The sequence below is a fragment of the Nannospalax galili genome, unplaced genomic scaffold (assembly GCF_000622305.1).
Source record: "Nannospalax galili isolate Female #2095 unplaced genomic scaffold, S.galili_v1.0 scaffold1436, whole genome shotgun sequence".
NCBI classification, from domain to species: domain Eukaryota; kingdom Metazoa; phylum Chordata; class Mammalia; order Rodentia; family Spalacidae; genus Nannospalax; species Nannospalax galili.
The window spans coordinates 62890-82299 of record NW_008338997.1 but is presented as its reverse complement, the minus strand read 5'-3'; the positions used below and the strand labels follow the sequence as shown (position 1 = coordinate 82299).

General features: G+C 50.6%; 3 protein-coding genes across 3 annotated transcripts in view; 1 reads left to right on the top strand and 2 right to left on the bottom strand.

Moving 5' to 3' along the window:
- Positions 1-5156: 5156 nt before the first annotated feature.
- Timm29 (translocase of inner mitochondrial membrane 29) lies at positions 5157-7194 on the bottom strand. The gene is made up of 2 exons (XM_008833546.3): positions 6984-7194; positions 5157-6907 (listed from the first exon to the last, which is right to left on the bottom strand). Exons 1-2 carry the CDS (start codon positions 7090-7092, stop codon positions 6219-6221), a joined length of 798 nt encoding a protein of 265 aa, XP_008831768.1. The 5' UTR covers positions 7093-7194; the 3' UTR covers positions 5157-6218.
- Positions 7195-7196: 2 nt separating this feature from the next.
- On the top strand, positions 7197-12722 carry Yipf2 (Yip1 domain family member 2). The gene is made up of 10 exons (XM_008833548.2): positions 7197-7269; positions 7373-7475; positions 7862-8019; positions 8110-8190; positions 9803-9890; positions 10965-11081; positions 11159-11325; positions 11407-11589; positions 11675-11808; positions 11899-12722. Exons 2-9 carry the CDS (start codon positions 7445-7447, stop codon positions 11789-11791), a joined length of 942 nt encoding a protein of 313 aa, XP_008831770.1. The 5' UTR covers positions 7197-7269; positions 7373-7444; the 3' UTR covers positions 11792-11808; positions 11899-12722.
- The window catches only part of Carm1 (coactivator associated arginine methyltransferase 1), a gene marked incomplete at its 5' end in the record, with an annotated part of 55347 nt that continues 48391 nt past the window's right edge, over positions 12455-19410 (bottom strand). The window contains 8 exons of the mRNA XM_008833549.3: positions 12455-13363; positions 13492-13560; positions 13830-13907; positions 14026-14138; positions 14214-14303; positions 14393-14530; positions 14870-14959; positions 15080-15165. Coding sequence (XP_008831771.2) covers positions 13224-13363; positions 13492-13560; positions 13830-13907; positions 14026-14138; positions 14214-14303; positions 14393-14530; positions 14870-14959; positions 15080-15165 — 804 coding nt within the window. The remainder of the gene's footprint in view (positions 13364-13491; positions 13561-13829; positions 13908-14025; positions 14139-14213; positions 14304-14392; positions 14531-14869; positions 14960-15079; positions 15166-19410) is intronic.

Below are 19410 nucleotides of genomic sequence, written 5' to 3'. Positions count from 1 at the left end.
CTGTAGCCCCAGCTGTCCTGGAACTCACAGAGATCTGCCTGCCTCTGCCTCCCGAGTGCTGGTATTAAAGGTGTGTGCCACCACGCCCGGCTTCAAAAGATCTTTTTTGAGAGACTAGAAAGATGGTTCAGTGGTTAAAGCACATTTACTGTCCTTCCAGAGTTTGGTTCTAAGCACTCATGTTGGAGTTGGATAGTTCATAGCTACCTGTGTAACTCCAGCGGTTCCAACATTTCTGACCTCTGCATGTACACATGCAAATTCACACATACAGTTTTGTTGGGGTTTTTTTGTTGTCTTTCTGAAACAGGGTCTCCCTGTAGCCCCAGCTGGCCTGGAACTCACTGTGTAGACCAGGCTGGCCTTGAACTCAGGGATCTGCCTGCCTCTGCCTCTCAAGTACTGGGACTTTTGAGATAGTGTACCCTTGTAGCCCAAGCTGGCCTGGAACTCACAATGTAGGCCAGGATATTTTGGATTTCACAGAGGTCTGCCTGCCTACCTCTGATCTTTGTCATCATTTATTTGCAGTGCTGTGGATCAAACCCAGGCCCTCCTGCATCCAGGCTGAGTGTTCTCTACCATTTGACACACATTCTCTACTGTGTTCTACACTTTTTTATTTTTGGCTTTTGAGACAGGCTTTGAACCCTAGCTGATTTGGAATTTGCTATGTAGAGACCTGCCTGCTTCTGCCCTTAAAGGTATGCACAACACTGGACCCTCTACTTATTTCCTCATTCAAGCTTTATGACAAAATTTAAATTTCTGACAGGTGAGTATGTGGCTTAGTGCTAGAACTCTCACCTAATACAGGAGGCCCTGTGTTCCATTTCCATAAAGAATAAGAGTATATAGAGCTGGAGAGATGGGTTAGCAACTAAGAGCACTGGATGGGGCTGGAGAGACGGCTCAGCGGTTAAGAGCACTGACTGCTCTTGCAGAGGACCCAGGCTCAATTCCTAGCATCCACATGGTGGCTACGAACCATCCTTAACTCCAGTTCCAGGGGATCCGAAGCCCTCTTCTGACCTCTGCGGCATTGCATGACACAGGCGCACTCACATATATGCAGGCAATATATTCATACACATAAAAAAAAAATTTAAAAAAAAAGAGCCCTGGTTGGTCTTGCAGAGGGCCCAGGTTCGATTCCCAGCACCCACTGGCAGCTTAACAACTGTCCGTAACTCCAGTTCCAGGGGACAACCTCTTCTGACCTCCCTGGGCATTGCATGACATGGGGGCAAGGCACCTACCTACATGCAGACACCCATATATGTAATTTAAAAAAAAAAAAAAAAAAAAAAAAACCCAGGCGTGATAGCACACGCCTTTAATTGCAGCACTCTTTGAGTTCAAGGCCAGCCTGGTTTACAGAGTGAGTTCCAGGACAGCTGGGGCTACAGGGAGACCCTGTCTCAAAAAGACCAAAAAAAAAAAAAAGTATCGGGAGATGTGGTTGGGACCAAAGACGATGGAGAACCACAAATCTGAGAACTAAGTCCCAGGGACTGAAGCTGGAGTTTGAGTGAGGACCTGTGACAGTCTTGAAAAAGGAAAACTTTCCTACCTCATGCTGTGTGCCATTGTGCATGTGGAGGCCAGAGGCGGACATCGCCATTTTCCTTGGTCTCTCTTCCACCTTTATTATTTTAAACTTATGTGTTAATTTTATTTTCATTTTAGGCATATGACTGTTTGGCCTACGTGTATATAAGTGCACCACTTACATTAGAAAGTGCTTTACCCACTGAGCCATCTTGCTAGACCAGAACCTCATGTTTTTCCTTTGTAAAGTGAAGATATATGACATCTTTATCATCCCCTCCAAGGTCCAGGGAACATGGTAGAAGAGGGAGAAAAGAACATAGCGCTGGAAGCAAGGAGGGTGCTGTGCAATGCCGACTTCTGGGAGGGTGCTGTGCAATGCCGACTTCTGGGAGGGTGCTGTGCAATGCCGACTTCTAGGCATGGTATGGCTGTCTTACTTGGTTTTATTCTGTTGTTTGAGACAAGGTCTCACTATGTACTGGCCAGGAACCCACAATGTAGACCAGGCTGGCCTCACACTCACAGAGATCTGCCTGTCTCTGCCTCCAGAGTGCTGGGATCAAAGGAGTGTACCAGCATTCCCTGCATAGCTATTATACTTTTAAAAAGTTTTTAGGCTGGGCATGGTGGCGAACGCCTTTAATCCCAGCACTCAGGAGGCAGAGGCAGGCGGATCTCTGGTCTACATAGTGAGTTCCAGGACAGCAAGGGCTACAGGGAGACCCTGTCTCAAAAAGACCCCCCAAAAAAAAGGTTTTTAAACTATTTGCATTTGTGTACGTGCATGCTTGTGGCGGTCAGAAAACAAGTTGCAGAAGTCAAATTTCTCCTACCGTGTTAGTCCTATAAAACAAAATCAGGTCATTAAGCTTCGTGACAAGTACTTTTCCCTGAGCCAAATTACCACCCTTGGATGTTGCAGTCTCAAACCCACAGCAGCTGTGACTACCTGAACATGATCTCAAGATTAGACCTATCATAGAAGGGGGGAGGAACTCATGGGGCCCCATGCCAGCACAAGGATTTCTACCTAAGCGATGCTACGGAAGGGAGACATTTTCTTCAGTGGTATAGACTCTGGTAAGGTGCTGATGTGTTTAAACAACTCTAAACTTACCAGGTCACATATACTAAAGACATCAAAGTGGAAGAGTGACTAGGTGGGAAGAGGAAGGGCATAAATGGGAGTAGCAGGGCAGGAGAGGATAATGGGGATGAATATAATCAAAACTTTTGTTGTTTTGAGGCAGGGTTCCCTACAACCCCAGCTAACCTGGAACCAGGCTGGCTTCAATCTCACAGAGATGCACCTACCTCTGCCTCCTGAGTGCTGGGATTAAAGGTATGTACCTAACTAATCAAAAAATTAAAACAAAATTTTTTTTTGTCTTTTTTGAGACAGGGTCTCCCTGTAGCCCCAGCTGTCCTGGAACTCACTACGTAGACCAGGCTGGCCTTGAACTCACAGAGATCCACCTGCCTCTGCCTCCCAAGTGCTGAGATTAAAGGCATGTGCCACCACGCCTGGCTTAATCAAAAAATCTTATATGCATGTATGAAATGTTATAATGAAACTCATTATATATCACTAAGATATGCTAATTAAGCTTGGTGTGGTGGAGCACGCCTTTAGTCCTAGCACTTGGGAGGCAAAGGTAGGCAGATCTCTGTGATTTTAAGTCCAGCCTGGTCTACATAGTGAGTTCCAGGCCAGCTGGGGCTACATGGAGATCCTGTCTCAAACAAAGACCAAAAAGAAAAAAAAAAAGATATAATTTAAAATATTAAATAGGAAGTTGGAGAGATGGATCAGTGGTTAGGAATGCTTGATATTCTTACAGAGGACCCAAGTTCAGTTCTCAGTACCCACATGGCAGCTCATAACTACCTGTAACTCCAGTTCCAAGAGATCTGATGCCCTCTTCTGGCCTCTGTGAGCACCAGCACATTGTTGCCATACACTCACAAATTAAAAAAAAATATTAAGATGTGGCCCTTTTAAAAAACTTTATAACATTTTTTTCAGTATATAGCCCAGGCTGCTCTGGAACTTAACTATGTAGATCAGGCTAGCCTCGGTCTCACAGAGATGCACCTGCCTTGTCCCCCACCCCCATGTGTGCACCACTATTACATTTGTATTTTTTGTGTATCTATGAATGGAGGCAGGGGAAAACTTTTGGAAGTTGTTTTTCTCCTTCCATCATGTTGGTCCCAGTGAGTGACCTCAAGTCATGAGGTTTGGCAGCAAGTGACTTTATTTGCTAAGCCACCCCACCCACCTCCAGAGGCAGAGGCAGGCAGATCTCTGTGCGTTCAAGGCCAGCCTGGTCTACATAGTGAGTTCCAGGACAGCTGGGGCTACAGGGAGACCCTCTCTGAAAAAGAAAAAAAAAAAAAAGATACATGCCTTTAGTCCCTTGATCTATAAGATCTGTAAGGCCAGGGGCTGGAGAGATGGTTCAGCAGTTAAGAACACTGGCTGCTCTTGCAGAGGACCTGGGTTCAATTGCCAGCATCGTACGATGCTCCAGCTCCAGGGGAATCCAATGTCCTCTTCTGACACTGAGGGCAGTGTACAACACAGATGCACTTACACACATGCAGGCAATACACTCATACACATAAAGCAAAAGTAATAAAATATTTTTTAAAAAAAGATCAAGGCCAGTCTGGTATACATAGTGAGTTCCAGGACAGCTGGGGCTACAGGGAGACCCTCTCTGAAAAAGAAAAAAAAAAAAAAGATACATGCCTTTAGTCCCTTGTTTTATAAGATCTGTAAGGCCAGGGGCTGGAGAGATGGTTCAGCAGTTAAGAAAACTAGCTGCTCTTGCAGAGGACCTGGGTTCAATTGCCAGCATCGTACGATGCGCCAGCTCCAGGGGAATCCAATGTCCTCATCTGACACTGAGGGCAGTGTACAACACAGATGCACTTACACACATGCAGGCAATACACTCATACACATAAAGCAAAAGTAATAAAATATTTTTTAAAAAAAGATCAAGGCCAGTCTGGTATACATAGTGAGTTCCAGGTCAACTGGGGCTACAGGGAGCCTCAACATCCCTCTGGAGTCTTATCCCTCTGGAACCATAAGCCAAAATAAACTTTCTTCCCTAAGTCACTTTTGGTCATAATGTTTTACTACAGCAACAGAAAAATAATACAAGCAGCAATAGACAGTTCTGGGGCCAGATGATGACCTCATTACCTGGTTCTTCTGTTAAGTGGCTCCAGCCCTACTAGCTAACAGAGGCAATCTTGCTTTTCTAATTTTTAGCTTCAAAATCTGGTCTAGAACCTCACCAGGTATCCACTATATATCCCAACTTATTCCTTTCCATAAGTTCTGTTTTCAGGGTCCCTGAAATGTAATAGAATCTATAATTCCATATAGGTTTGTGCTTTGACCTCCTGACTACCTCCGGTCTCACATACAGGTAAACCCAAATCTTTGTAGAACAAATTTCTTACAACCAGATGGTCACATCAGGCAATCCCAGATTATTAGTAATGTAAAATGTTGCCACTTAAGAGAAGCCAGGTAAAAGCTACACCAGATGTCTCTGCATTATTATACTGGGTACCTGCAAAACTATAATTTCAAAATCATTTTATTCTAATATTTTAAGTAAGTCAAAACAAAAATGCTACTCAAAAGCAAACAAGAGGGCTGGGAACACAGTGCTTGACTTGTATGTCCAAGACCCTGGGTTTGGGCCCAGCACAAAAGGACCCAACAATAATAACAGATCATACCATAAAAATATTTCACCCAGTACTTGGAAGGTGGAGGCAGAAAGTTTGGGAATTCTGGGTCTTCCTTGGTTAGATAGTGAGTCAAAGGCTGGTTTGGGCTATTCAAGACCCTGTTATAAAAACAAAACAACCAAAACAAAACACTTCAGAGCCAGATGATATTTGTGAGTTTGAGGTGAGCCTGGTCTACATAACACGTTCTAGGCCAGCCAAGGCTACATAGTGAGATCATATCTCAACAAAGAAAAAGGAGAGCACAAAAGGTGATGCATACCTTTAACCCCAGCACTTGGGGGGCAAGCAGATTCGAGGTCACCCTGATACATACATAATGAGTTCTAGGGAAGCTGTTGGTACAGGGAGACCTCCCCATCTCAAAGGAAAACAACAACAACAACAACAACAAACCCTCCCCACCCCCAACCCCAAAGAAAAGGAAAGAAAAAAGATCTTAGGGCCTTAGGGGTCACTGGGCAATAGAACCCTTCTCAAGGCCAGCCTGGGTTACGTGGAAAGCCTGGTCTCAAAAGGAAAAAACAAACGAAAAAAGAGGCTCATTTTTGTTTTGTTTTTGCAGTGCTGAGTATGGAAGCGAGGAACCCATGCAGGTGAGCCAGCCAGTGTTCTCACTGAGGTACATTGCCCAGCTATAACAGGCTAAATAGTATTAGGCTCATTCCCATCTCTGGCAGCAATAAATAGTATCAGGTTAAGTCCTTTGGCTCCTCCTCTTCTCCATGTCCAGTAAAGCTCTCAATTAGCAAGAATGGCTTCCCAAACCCATACAGGTAAATCAGGACGTGCCATGACTTCGATCTCAGCACCACCAATTACATCCTGCCAGGCAGATAGTGTGAGGGGATAAAAAGGGGAGATGGGGTGGGGAGCTTCCCTGGATTTCACCTGGCCACCTCGGCCTGCACCAGCGAGTCGGCCTCACTCAGGGCCAGCCTGTCCTTTTTTTCCTTCTGAAACATCTGCTCCTCCCACAGCGCCTGGTCCACCTGATCGTCCGTGAGCACCACGGGTTTGTACTTCTCGCAGAACAGCCTCTCGTTGGCGTCGGAGTGCAGCTGGTGCGGCCCGATGACGCGCAGGTGCGCTGGCAGGTGGAGGAACTCGTCGTCGTTGATGTCGCAGTCGTGCATGCGCTTGGCCAGTATCCACCAGCGGCCCACGAAGCCCACATCGAGGATCCGGCCGGGGAAGTCGATCCAGCGAGGCTGCAGATAGCGGCAGCGGGCCTGATAGAGGCTGGCTTGGGCGTCGAAGGGCGCCTCGTACAGCAGCGAGCAGAGCCCCAGGTTTACGTGGCGCAGGCGACTGCGGCCCCGCAGCCACAGCAGCCGCTGCACGAACGCTTCGGACTGGCGGTTGCGCGTGGCGGGTGCCAGCAGTAAAAGCGACCCCGACGCATCCAGCAGGGCCTCCTCGAAGGCAGCCTCGCTCGGGGCCAGCGCGCAGCACGCCGCCGCGCCGCCCAGCAGCCCCAGGTACACGGACGCGCGGCCCGGCCGGGCTCGTGCCGCCGCCGCCGCGTCCCCGCAAGCCTCGGCATAGTCCTGGAGCAGCGCGCGCGCCCAGGTGCCTGGCCGGGAAAGAAATGCCGTTGTGACAGGGATTCAGCCGCTCCGGACACCCCTCCGCCGTGCGACACTACTCACCCAGTCGCGCCCACAAGCCTGGCTTCGCCGCCAGAGCGGCGTCGCCCGCCTCTCCTCCTGTTTTGCCGCGCCCGCGCGACCAAAATCTCTTCAGAGCGGCCGTCGCCATCCTCTTCCGGCCTGTGGTCCGTTTACCGAGTGGAAACCCGTGGTGCAAGCACAGAAGTCATCGGAACAGAATGGGAGACGAACTGCCGCCGGATGTTGCTGTCTGCCGGGAATAAGGTAGGTGCTGACGGGTAGGCGGGCCGCGCAGGCGCAGGGAGTACCGGCCACGCCAGCTAAGGTAGGCTCTGGTGAGGGGGGCCAGGGTGTACCGGCGGACTGCACCTGCGACGCCTCGGCCGCAAGCTGAAATCTCCCGTGCGTGTTTGTTATTTGCGGGACAGGACTCTGGGCGGAAGCTTCGGGCCTGGGAGGGCTGTGGGACTGATGTTTGCAGTGACATCCCTGAAAGGAACATGGCAGCGGCTGAGGAACTGGCCTTCCACGGTGAGTGGGGCCCCGATGTGGCTCGACCTACTTCCGCCCTTGGCTTCCTTTTCAAATTGAACCTGATTCCCAGGCTGGGACACTGACCACAGGTCCAAACCCGAGGTCCATCCCGCACACAAACCCTGTGCTTATGGTGAATTTAGAGGCACATCACAGCCTCCAGTCTGCCGAGGCCCTGAACTTGATCCAGAGCCATCCCTGAATTGAACCTCATGTTGAGAGGGAGGAAAGGAACCTCCCTTCCATGCCTCAAAACTGAGAAAATTGAACCCTGCCTTAGGGGTGGGTAGTGAGGTGACCACAGACCCCTTGGTACTTAGTGGGCCAAGGGGAATTATCTGGAGTTCCCAAACACACCTGTTCCTATATTCCTTCCCCCACAGAATTTGAAGAAGCCACTAATCTTCTGACAGAGACCCCAGATGCAGTCACCACCATCCGAAGTGATCAGCTGGCCTCCCGGGAGCATGTGTCTGTGGTTGTGGGATCCAGTGTCAGCTATGGAGCTGAAGAGCTGCAGGAGGAGGGTGACAAGACAGCGGTGAGTCCCTAGTCCCATGCCCTGCCCCTTTTCTCACCCTGGAGGAGCCTGGCTGTAAGCACAGGTTTTCTAAGTGTCTTTGCCCTGTAGCTTCTACAGGAAGAAAAACCTCAGCCTGGATTCTGGACCTTTGACTATTATCAGAGCTTCTTTGATGTGGACACTGCCCAGGTGAGGCCTGGGACACTGGTGGCAGAGGCCCAGAGCTGTTGAGCTTCAGCCACTATGCATGGAGAACCAGGCCAGGGCAGGCTTACTAATGATAGTAGAAGGGAGAACAAGAGCACTTACCCAGATTGACTGGGTGCATGTGGTGGAGCATGATGGACTGGGACTCTGGGGGCACACAGAATGCACCTGAATTAGTGTTGAAGGAAGAGCCTCTGGGACAGATTTACTGAGACCTAGAGGAAAAGGGTTTTCCAGGTGGGTAGAAAACAGAAGCAGCAATATACAGAAGACCAAAGGGTATGGAAAGTCAGAGGCCTCCTGCCACTGCATCTGGTTGGAGAGTGGTGGAGGCAGGAAGACAGAAGCTAGGAGGTGCAGATGAATGTATGTGTGTGTATTTTAAAGTCAGGGTCTGTCTTTTTTTTGTTGTTTTTTTTGTTGTTTTTTTTTAAGACAGCCTTCCTATAGCCCCTACTGGCCTAGAACTCACTATGTGGACCAGGCTGGTCTTGATCTCAGAGATCCACCTGTCTCTGCCTCTGCCAAGCCAGGGTCTTGCTACACTGCCCAGTTAAGGGTACAAAACTACTGGGCTCAAGTGATCCTCTGGTCTCAGCCTCCTGTGTTGCTGGGGAGAATAATACACTTGGCACCACTAGGCCTGGATGTAAGCACTATTAAGGAAAGAGTTTGGGTTTTAGCCTGAGGGTGTTGGGGTCACGAAAGGCTTTAGATGGGGAGAATAATGGGTAGGATGAGCAGACATGCATGTGGAACACAGATTAGGGCCCTAGGGCCAGGATAGGAGGGAGAATGTCCTGGACTCAGTGATGTCCTTACTGGTGCAGGGAGGGGAGGTTCTAAGAAGCAAAAGAAGGCCGGAAATGGTGGCACACGCTTTTAGTCCCAGCACTTTGTAGGCAGATGCAGGCAGATCTCTGTGAGTTTGGGGCCAGACTGGTCTACATAGTAAGTTCCAGGCCAGCTGTAAGACTCTGTCTGAAAAAGAACCTCCCCGCCCAGAAAAAACCAGCAGCAAAAGAGGGGGCTGCAGAGATGGCTAACTGCTCTTTTAGAGAACCCGAGTTACATTCCCAGCACCCATATGGTCACTCACAACCCTAGTTCCAGAAGATCCAATGCCCTCTTCTGACCTCTGCAGGTATTGCACACACATGGTGCATTTATATACATGCAGGCAAAACACTCATACACATAAAAGAAAAATAATTTAAAAAGCAAAAGAGGAAAGGCCTTCAGAGGACATGTGTAGCAGTTGCTGGCTACTGGAAGAGACTATAGACCATAGGGACAGCTGGTAAAAAAGCCAAAAGGAGCCGGGCGTGCTGGCGCACACCTTTAATCCCAGCACTTGGGAGGCAGAGGCAGGCAGATCTCTGTGAGTTCAAGGCCAGCCTGGTCTACATAGTGAGTTCCGGGACAGCTGGGGCTACAGGGAGACCCTGTCTCAAAAAGACCAGAAAAAAGAAGCCAAGAGAGTATAGCTGAGCTTGTTGAGGTCAGCTACAAAGACAAGAGTGTGGAAGTGTGCAGGGGAGATGCCTCTCAGAGCCCCAGGACCCCCATTCTGAACCCTGACCTTGCTTTCCAGGTCCTGGACCGGATCAAAGGCTCACTACTGCCCCGCCCTGGCCATAACTTTGTACAGCACCATCTTCGAAATAGGCCCGACCTATATGGTGAGTCAGGTTGTGTACATGTGACACAATTAAATATTCACTCAACAAACGTGGACTGGACCAGGCTCTGCTGTACTGCAGAGAACCAGATAGTCACTCATGAAAAGTGAAACTGGCACTGGTTCAGGGAAGCAGCAACACAACACTGGCTTAGAGGGAGGGAGGGTAGCTACTGCCTGGAGCAGGTAGGTCAGGAAGGCCTGAGTAGGGTAAGTGAATAGGCCTCATTGGTCGAGAGGAGAGGAGAGGGAGAGGGAGAGAGAGAGAGACAGACAGAGACAGAGACAGAGACAGAGAGAGACAGAGACCAAGAAAGCTCCTCACACCCTGGTTGGAGTATTTCTGAGCCACAGGGCCTCCTGGGTCAGTGGAGCAGAGGGAGTGGCTGGGAAGGGATCTGAGTGTGTTTTGAGACAGGGTCTCCCTGTAACTCTGGCTGGCCTGCAACTCACTCTGTAGACCAGGCTTCAATCTCAGAGATATGCCCGCCTCTGTCTCCTGAGTGCTGGGACTAAAGACATGTAATACCATGCCCAGTTCCTGGCGTGTTCTTAGCATTCCCTCTGGCTCTGTGGATGAGGATAGAAGCCATAAGAGCAAGCAGGGATGGGTGTGACAGTAGAGGCTGTGGGTGGACTAGCTGGTTCTAAAATGTGCCTTGGAAGATGTGCCCACAGACTAGGGCAGGCAGGGTGAACCACCAGAAGGGAATTGTCCTAAGTGGCCAGGAAATGGGTAGATGTGAAGAGGTCAAATGCAGAGGGCCCCCAGGATACCACATGATGGGAGAATCTGAGCAGGTAGTACAGGTCCCTGGAACCATTGGCAAGCCCTCAAGCTGGACAAGATGACTGCAGTGAAGAGGCACAAGGCCCACTGCTCCTATACCTACAGAGCTTTGTCAGAAAAGAGAGACTTGTAGGGTGTTTCCAGAACACAGGATGAGCTGAGAGGCAACCGTGGTCAATACTGACCTAGAGTCTGATGTGATAGGATCTGGGGTCCCCAAACAGTTGAAATGGGGCATAGCCACCTGTCTCAGGAGTAGGGACATTGACCATGTCCCCCTTACAGGCCCCTTCTGGATCTGTGCCACCCTGGCATTTGTCCTGGCGGTCACTGGCAACCTGACTCTGGTGCTGGCCCAGAGGCAGGACCCCTCTATCCACTACAGCCCCCAGTTCCACAAGGGTAAGCAAGATGGGTGGGCTCCCCTCCTAGTTACTAGGGCCCTGGGGCATGCAGCAACCACCCACCTTGTGTTTCAGTGACTGTGGCAGGCATCACCATCTACTGCTATGCATGGCTGGTGCCCCTGGCACTGTGGGGCTTCCTGAGGTGGCGCCAGGGCATGCGGGAGCATATGGGGCCTTACTCCTTCCTACAGACTGTGTGTGTCTATGGCTACTCCCTCTTCATCTTCATCCCCACTGTGGTAAGTGTGGCTCAGCCCTGGGGACTGGTGGGAGCTGCATGGCCCACCCTGCATGGGTCACCACTGCACTTGTCACCCCAGGTCCTGTGGCTCATCCCAGTGCAGTGGCTGCAATGGCTTTTTGGAGCACTGGCCCTGACCTTGTCAGCTGCCGGGCTAGTATTCACTCTGTGGCCTGTCGTCCAAGAGGACACGAGGCCGGTGGCCACAGCACTGTTGTCCACGGTGGTGCTGCTCCATGCCCTTCTGGCGCTAGGCTGTAAGGTAGGGGTCTAGGAGTCCTTGGTGGGGATGTGGGGTGGGACAAGCTGCTGCCTGGCCATGCCTTAACCCCAAGTTCTCTCTCCAGATGTACTTCTTCCAGCCGCTGCCTTTGCAGCATGTGGTACCTGCATCCCAAGGCACATCTCTGTCCCCCAACAACCAGCTACTGCTCACCCCAACTTGGTCCATAGCAACCTCCTAGGAAGGCCAGGCCTGCAGGTGAGGGGAGGGGGTTTTCAGGGTCCTTTTCTGCTAAGGCTAGGGGGTTGTCCTCTTCCCCTGTCCCACTCTTAGGAGGGTCTCTTTCAGGCTAAGTGAAGGAGGTGATACCTGTTCTGTCCTCCCTGTGAAGACTGAAGGACCCTGGACCCCTGGAGACCACTCTACTGCTTTCCAGACTTTTCTTACAAAGCAAACACTTTATTTTCTATGCAAAGGTGATCCAGAGAATTTATATAAAGGCAAGGGAGGGACAGCTGAGCAGGGAGCTTCACCGAGGGACAGGACAGGTCCCCCAGCTTGCCTGCAGGCCCTATTTCCCTGACAGGTGGCCCCAGCCACCACCAAGGATACCTGTGACAGGTATAGGCCCAGCCTGAGCTCTGGCCTCTGAGGTGGGGAATGCCAGGGTGTGGGAGTGGGAGACTGCCTATGCTGACACGCCTCCTTGCTTGTTTGCTTTCCTATTCTGTCTGGAGGGAGAGGTCCCTGTCAGGCCCCTCCCCAGGGATGCTGTGGGGGGAGGAGGGAGTGGAGCCAAGTGGAGGGGACACAAGCCTATGTTAGCTACCAGGACAAGACACCTTCAGTGACAGAGCCTTGAAGTTTCTGTCTGCTCCAGCACCCTGGGTGGCTTTTCTTCCAGGCTGCCTGTACCAGCTTTTGGTGGAGGGGTTGGGGCTGAAGGGTCTCAGGATAGGACAGCGGCAGGAAGCAGGGGCTGGAGGCCTGCAGACAGCTGGGTGGGTTGTACATTCAAGTGTGAGGTGAACCCTTTGGTGGGAGGGGGCCACACCCATCCTGAAGGCTCGGCAAGGCCACCCCTTACCCCAAGACTCTCAGCCTAGGGACAGGGGTTGCTGGCTGGGCCCGGCCGGCCGGGTTTCTCAGAGGGTCTGTGAATTGACACTGGTTCTTTTCATAAAAAAATAAAATTAAAAAAAGCAGCATGTCATGCCCATGGTGACCATGTGGCCTGGTAGTTGAAGGAAAAGGTCCAGCCGGCTATGCTGCCATCCCAGGAGGGGCAGGCCCGAGAACAGGTGGGAGTTGTCTTGGCCATGCTGGCTGCTGCTGGCCTCCTCCTGCCCAAGGCACAGCTATCAGTGGACTCGCCTGTTCCAGCAGATGTCAAAACCGGGTCAGAGTGGAGAGGATGGGACAGGGCTGTCCCGACAGGATCTCATGTAAAATATGGCAGCGACACGCACACAGAGCCGAGGGGTGGGCTTGGGGGTACTTGAGGGCAGCGGCAACATCGTGTACAAAAGTGTCCAAGTTCCCATAGCAAAGAGGGCTGTGACCAGGTGATCGTACTTCTCCAGAACAAGGGGGCAGCTGGGCGGCCGGCGGGGCTTCATTTGGTTTCCTGGTGCTGTCAGTGCACAGTGGCGTCTCGTTGTGGCCGGAGGCACCTAGCTCCCGTAGTGCATGGTGTTCGTCGGGATGGACATGGGTGAGGCCATGGAGATGGCAGGGCCACCCATGGTGAACTGGTTGTTGACTGCGTAGTGGGCGCTGGAGCCACTGCCGCTGCCCTGCGCACCTGAGGAGCCTGTGGGGCAGGCCGTGGGCACTGAGGAGCCAGTGTGACCCCTGAGCCTGCCCGGCCCCCCTGGTAGCTTGAGCGTGTGCGCAGGCGAGGCGGGAGGCCCCCCGCCCGCGGCCCCGCCACCCTGTTACCTTGGACAATGCCCGTGCTCATTATGGAGCCCATCCGGGAGTGCGTGTGATTGACAATCCCTGTGTTGGCTGCGCAGCGACAGGGAAGAGAGAAGGAAGGGAGGGAGCTGTCACCGCCCCCCGCCTGCTGGCCCACTCCACACTCATGGCAGGCATGGGGAGGGCAGATGGAGTGGGACAGAGCGAGGCAGAGAGGCACCCAGAGCTCCAGCTAGAGTCCCCAAGAAGAGGAAATTGTGACAGCGAAAGTGGTGGCAGAAGGCCAAGCACCCCCCTCCCCCAGTCCCAGGGCAGCCCTGTCCTCCCTTGACATACCCCAGATGCCAAGAGACACTTACCTAAAGGAATCAGGTTGTTGTGGCCCACACTAGAGCCACCAGCAATAACACTGCTCAGGTCATAGGCAGTGGGCATCCCTAAGCAGAGAACAGGGTGTCAGGGGTGTAGGGCATACCCCAGGATCATGAGGTGCAGACCAGATACCAAGGGTCTCCAGCTGTGTCTAGGGAGGGGCAGGCAGATTCGCAGACTCACCGGCTACAGCCACCCCACTGCTGAGATTGTAGGTACTGCCTGTGTTCCACATGTTCTCTGAGGGAGATGTGTAGTGCGAGCCAGGGGGGGGCGAGGGTGTCGTGCCCGTGTACCTGTGGCAGAGGTGACTTGTGGGCAGGGCTGCGGGGCTCCTGGTCTCACCTTACCCCCCACTGGAACCCCTCTACCTGAAGAAGGGGTTCTTCAGGTCCAGCAGGTTACTAGACTTGGAGCCTGTCTGGTCCACCTGGGCCACAATACTGATGTCATAGCTCTGTCTGGGGGGGATAGGGATGGTGGCTGTGAGGCAGCTGGGCGATGGACCCTGTGCCACTGCCCCCACCCAGCCCCAGGTGGCAGGGTGCACCTTTTGTTGGCAATAAGCAGACATGTCCCTGAGAGCGTGTCCCCGGCCTTGGCAAAGAGTGGTGACTGAAATAGACACCGGACCTGGTACCAGTGGGTCAGGGGCTCCGTTGGCGCTGTGGATAGCCACACTGTCATTCTGCAAAAAGACACAGTTGACTGAATTGGCATCACCATTTAGGCCACCACCCCACCATGCCTTGAGATGTTCCCAAGGGCCTTCTCTAGCACGTCCCTTGTGGTCCCAGGGCTAAGATAAGTCTGGCCCCAAGGCAGGCACAGCCAGATGTATAAGCAAGTGTCCCACAGTCACCCTGACATCCTTGTAGTGAGTGACAGGTACCCTTTTCCCTCAGGGACTTTGACTCTCTGTGGGTCTGGGTGGGGCAAAGAAACCTGAGAAGTTAAGATACAGCCAGGCCTGGGGACCACAACAGAAATGAACCTCAGAAATAGGCAACCACATCACCTCACTCACATAGATCCAATGAAAGCGACGTCAAACCAGAAGGCCAGGCCATGGACCAGCCCTGAATGCAGCATGTGGAACTTGAATGGGATTTCTATCCTGCAAGGGCAAGGGGAAGCATGGGTTTGCTGGGGAAGCCAAAGGGGCTTTAAGGAGACAGGCCCCAGGACAGCAGCTTCCAGCCCTGTGACAACAGGATGGACACAGGGAAGGGTGTACCTATGCAAATCTCCTTCTTTGGCTTCTAAGAAGTTCACTGTGTACTTAACAGACTTGGCCATCAGGATCCGGATGTCAAACGTGTCCTGGAAGAGATAACAGGTGTGACCAGCATGTACTGTAGAGGCCAGGGCCTTAACCTAGGTCGTCTGGCTAAAACCAGCTTGTTCTCAGACATCTCAGATATTATGACTTGCCTGGCACTTGCTGGAGATGAACCTAGAAACACCATGGATGTGGACAAATGACATGAGGGGCCCACTGACTAAACATGACTCCTCCACACACAGTTGTGTACTTGAGAAAGATGATCTGCCAGAGGCAAGACACCACCTAGACTAATAAGGCAGAGCAATGGGTGCTGTTGTCACCCAATGAAACTGACACTTAGCCAAGAATGACACAAGTCAAAGAAAGCAAACAGGTAAAATGCCACAGCAGCTGAGAGGAGCAGGAGCAGGCCAAAGCAAGGTGCTTGGAGACAAAGGTCCTATCAGGAGGGAAGAGCATCATGGAGAACCCTTTCCAGTCTCTCCCCTTAGGGAAGGCAAGCATCCAATGTTGGCCTTGGGGCAGCCTTACTACATGCACAGAGAAACAGAAGCCCAGGGCTGTCAATGATCTGTGCAGAAGAAGGGGGCAGGACTACAAGGAGGCTCCACACTGTGATACTGGCAATTCCCACAATGGTTTGGTATGGGGCAGAGAGGTCAGACATCCAAACAGAGAGCCACTTCTAAGAGACTAAGAAGCTGAGCATCCTTATTGGCTCTGATTAGGCTCAGAGGAAGTATCCTGGGAACCTCAGGACTTGCAACAAGACTACTGAAGGCCACACCAGTCATACCAGCCTCAGGAAGCTGAGGCAGGAGCATGAATTCCAGGTCAGCCTGGGCTATTAAAGCAGCAGTTCTCAACTGGGCACTCCTAAGGCCCCCTCAAGGTCAAGACTAGCTTTATAATCACTAATTTGCTCATGTCTGATAATACCACAGGCAGAAGGCAGCAAGCACAGTCCAGCAGCTGTCTAGCAAGCCAGGCTTTTCAGACAGCTCAGTAGGTAAAGGCTGGACCCACAAAGTGGAGAGAGAACCACACCTGTGTGTATACGCACACACATACACGATAAAAATGTAGAGGTGGAGCCAGGCATGGTGGCATAAGCCTTTAGTCCCAGCACTGGGGAGGCAGAGACAGGCCTGGTCTACATGGCAAGTTCCAGTCCAACTGGGGTTATAGGAAGACCCTGTCTCAAAAAGAGCAAAAAAATGTAGAGATGGTTAGGCAGTAAGTACTATAGTAAGCCAGGTGTGCTGGTGCATGCCTTTAATCCCGGCTCTTGGGAGGCAGAAGCAGGTGGATCTCTGTGAGTTCAAGATCAGCCTGACCTACATAGCTGGTTCCAGGCCAGCTGGGGCTACGGGAGAGTCTCAAAGAGAGAAAAAAAGAAAAAAACTATTTATATTAACATGTAATGATCTTATTTTTTAAATGGATAAATACAGTTTTTAAATTTGGGGATTTAGGTTCTTTTGTGTGGACACACACTGTATATGTATATATGCTTGTGGAGAACACAAGTCATTCTTAGGTGTTGTGTTTCAGGAGCCTCCTGCTGTTTTCTGAGACAGGGCCTCATTAAATTTGGAGCCCAGCAGGCCAGCAAGCCATGGAGATTCTCCTGTCTCTGTCTCCCCAGTGCAGGGGTTACAAGTATTTGCCCCACACCCAGCTTTTTAAAAAGTGGGTTCTTAGCTGGACGTGGTGGCGCACATCTGTAGTCCCAGCACTTGGGAGGCAGAGGCAGGCAGATCTCTGTGAGTTCAAGGCCAGCCTGCTCTACATAGTGAGTTCCAGGACAGCTGGAGCTACAGGGAGACCCTGTCTCAAAAAGACCAACAAAAAAAAAAAAAACGGGGCTCTTTTTAGTAAATCGGGTTGGAATGCTCGTTGCAATTAACCGAACATTAGCTTAAAAAAACCAAAAAAAAAAAAAAAAAAGTGGGTTCTTTCTGTGAATTGGATTCAGGTCCACGGGCTTCCATGCCACATTACCTACTGAGCCATCTCCCTAGCCATATTTTTTGTTTTGTTTTTTGAGACAGGGTCTCCCTATAGCTCCAGCTGGCCTGGAACTCACTATGTAGACCTATGGCCTAGATCTCAAAGATTCACATGCCTCTGCTTGGATTAAAGGCATGAGCCTCCATGCTTCGTCCAGGTTTTGGGGGGGATCTTTTTTGAGATAGGGTCTTCCTGTAGTCACAGATGGCCTAGCACTTGCTATGGAGATCAGGCTGGCCTCAATCTCACAGAGATCCACAAGCCTCTAGCTCTCAGTGAAGGGGTGCCAACACGCCCAGCTCAGGGTTAGTTTTTAGCACAAAGATATTGCTCAGGCTTCTATAGACAACACACAGACAGAAGAGCTTCTGCATATTCAACTTTTAGCATCAAAAAGGAATTCTGAGACTAACATGTCTGCGATCAACTGTCCTACAGGGAAGCCAGGAAAACAGCGGGCAGAGTGAACAGGGCAAACTCGAATTTTTTTCTTCAATTTATTTATTTATTTTTTTTACTTTTTTGTGTGTATATGCGTTTGTGTGTGTGTGTGTGTGTGTGTGTGTGTGTGTGTGTGTGTACACACACATGCATGTTGAGACCAGGTCAACCCTTTTCACTCACTCTACATTTTTTTTCTTTTTGGTATATATGTAGTACATGTGAGAGTGTATGTGTCTGTGTGTGTGTTCTTCCTTGTACATGTACGCGTGGAGACCAGAGATCCATGTCGGGTGTCTTCCGCTTCCTTTTTACAAAAGGGCCTCTCAATAAATATAGAAGCTGCCATCTTGGCTAGGCTGACTAGCCAGGGAGCCCCTGAGGTTCCCGTCTCTGTCCTCCTGTGCTAGAATTCCCAATGCATACTGCCATGCCCAGCTTTTTACGTGAGTACCCAGGGATTGAACTCACCTTTCCGTGCTTGCAATAGTAAGCACTTTACTGACTGAGACACCTCCCAACACTGCCTTCACACCCTTGATCATCTTGTCTCAGTCTCCTGAGTCCTGGGATTCCAGGTATGTACCACCATACCCAATAATACCTGGACTACTTTTCTTTCTCTTTTCTGTGGTGCTGGAGATTGAACTCTGGGCCTCATGCATGCTAGACAAGCACTCTGCACTGAGTTACAGCCCCAGCAACCAGCAAGAATTGGGATTGTAACAATAACCAAGCTGGGACCAGTGGCACACACCTGTATTCCTACCTACTCAGGAAGCAGTGACAGGAGGATCATTTCCTTAGCCTGAGGAACATAGGAAAATCTCATGTGGAAAAAAATACAAAAACCACCAAAAACAACAACAACAAAAAAACCAGCTAGAGAACTGGCTCAGCAGTTAAGAGCACTGGCTACTCTTGTAGATGAACCAGGTTCAGTTCTAGTGACCCTAGTTCCAGGGGATCCAATATCCTCTGCTGGCTTCCTCAGGCACTGAATACAAGGAGCACACTTTCAGATACTCAGGGACACACATAAGAGAAATCTTTTTAAAAAGTAAAATTAGGTGAGTTCGAGGCCAGCCTGGTCTACATAGTGAGTTCCAGGATAGCTGGGGCTACAGGAGAACCCTGTCTCAAAAAGACCAAAAAGATAAATAAATAAAATTAGGGTTCAAGAGCTGGCTTAGGGGTTAAGAGCACTGGCTGTTCTTGGCAGAGGACCTGGTTCAGTTGCCAGCACCCACAACTATCTCTAACTCCAGTTCTAGGGGATCTGATGCCCTCCTCTGGATTCTGCAGGCACTGCACAACACAAGTGCATTTACATAAATGCAGGCAAAACACTCATAAAAAAATAAAACAGAACCCATGTGGTATATACCTTTAAATCCAGCAATCAGGAGGTAGACACTGGTGGATCTCTGTGAGTTGGAAGCCAGCCTAGTCTACAAAATGAGCTCCAGCCAAGACTACATAGTGAGCTTCTGTCTCAAAACAACAAAAGGACCAGACACACGGCTCAGCAGGTAAAGAAATTTCCTATATAATCCTGTCAACCTGAGTTTGATCACTACAACCCACATAAAGGTGGAGAGAGTCAAACTCCACAAAGTTTCCTCTGACCTACCTAACTGTCTACCTACACACACACACACACACACACACACACACACACAAATACACATACACAGAGTTGTCACACATACCCAACCACAATAAATAAAAATTTTAAAATATGGGCCTAGAGTTAAGAATGCTTCCTGCTCTCCCAGAGGACTGCAGTTTGATTCCCAGAACCCATGTTAGGCATCTAACTGTTA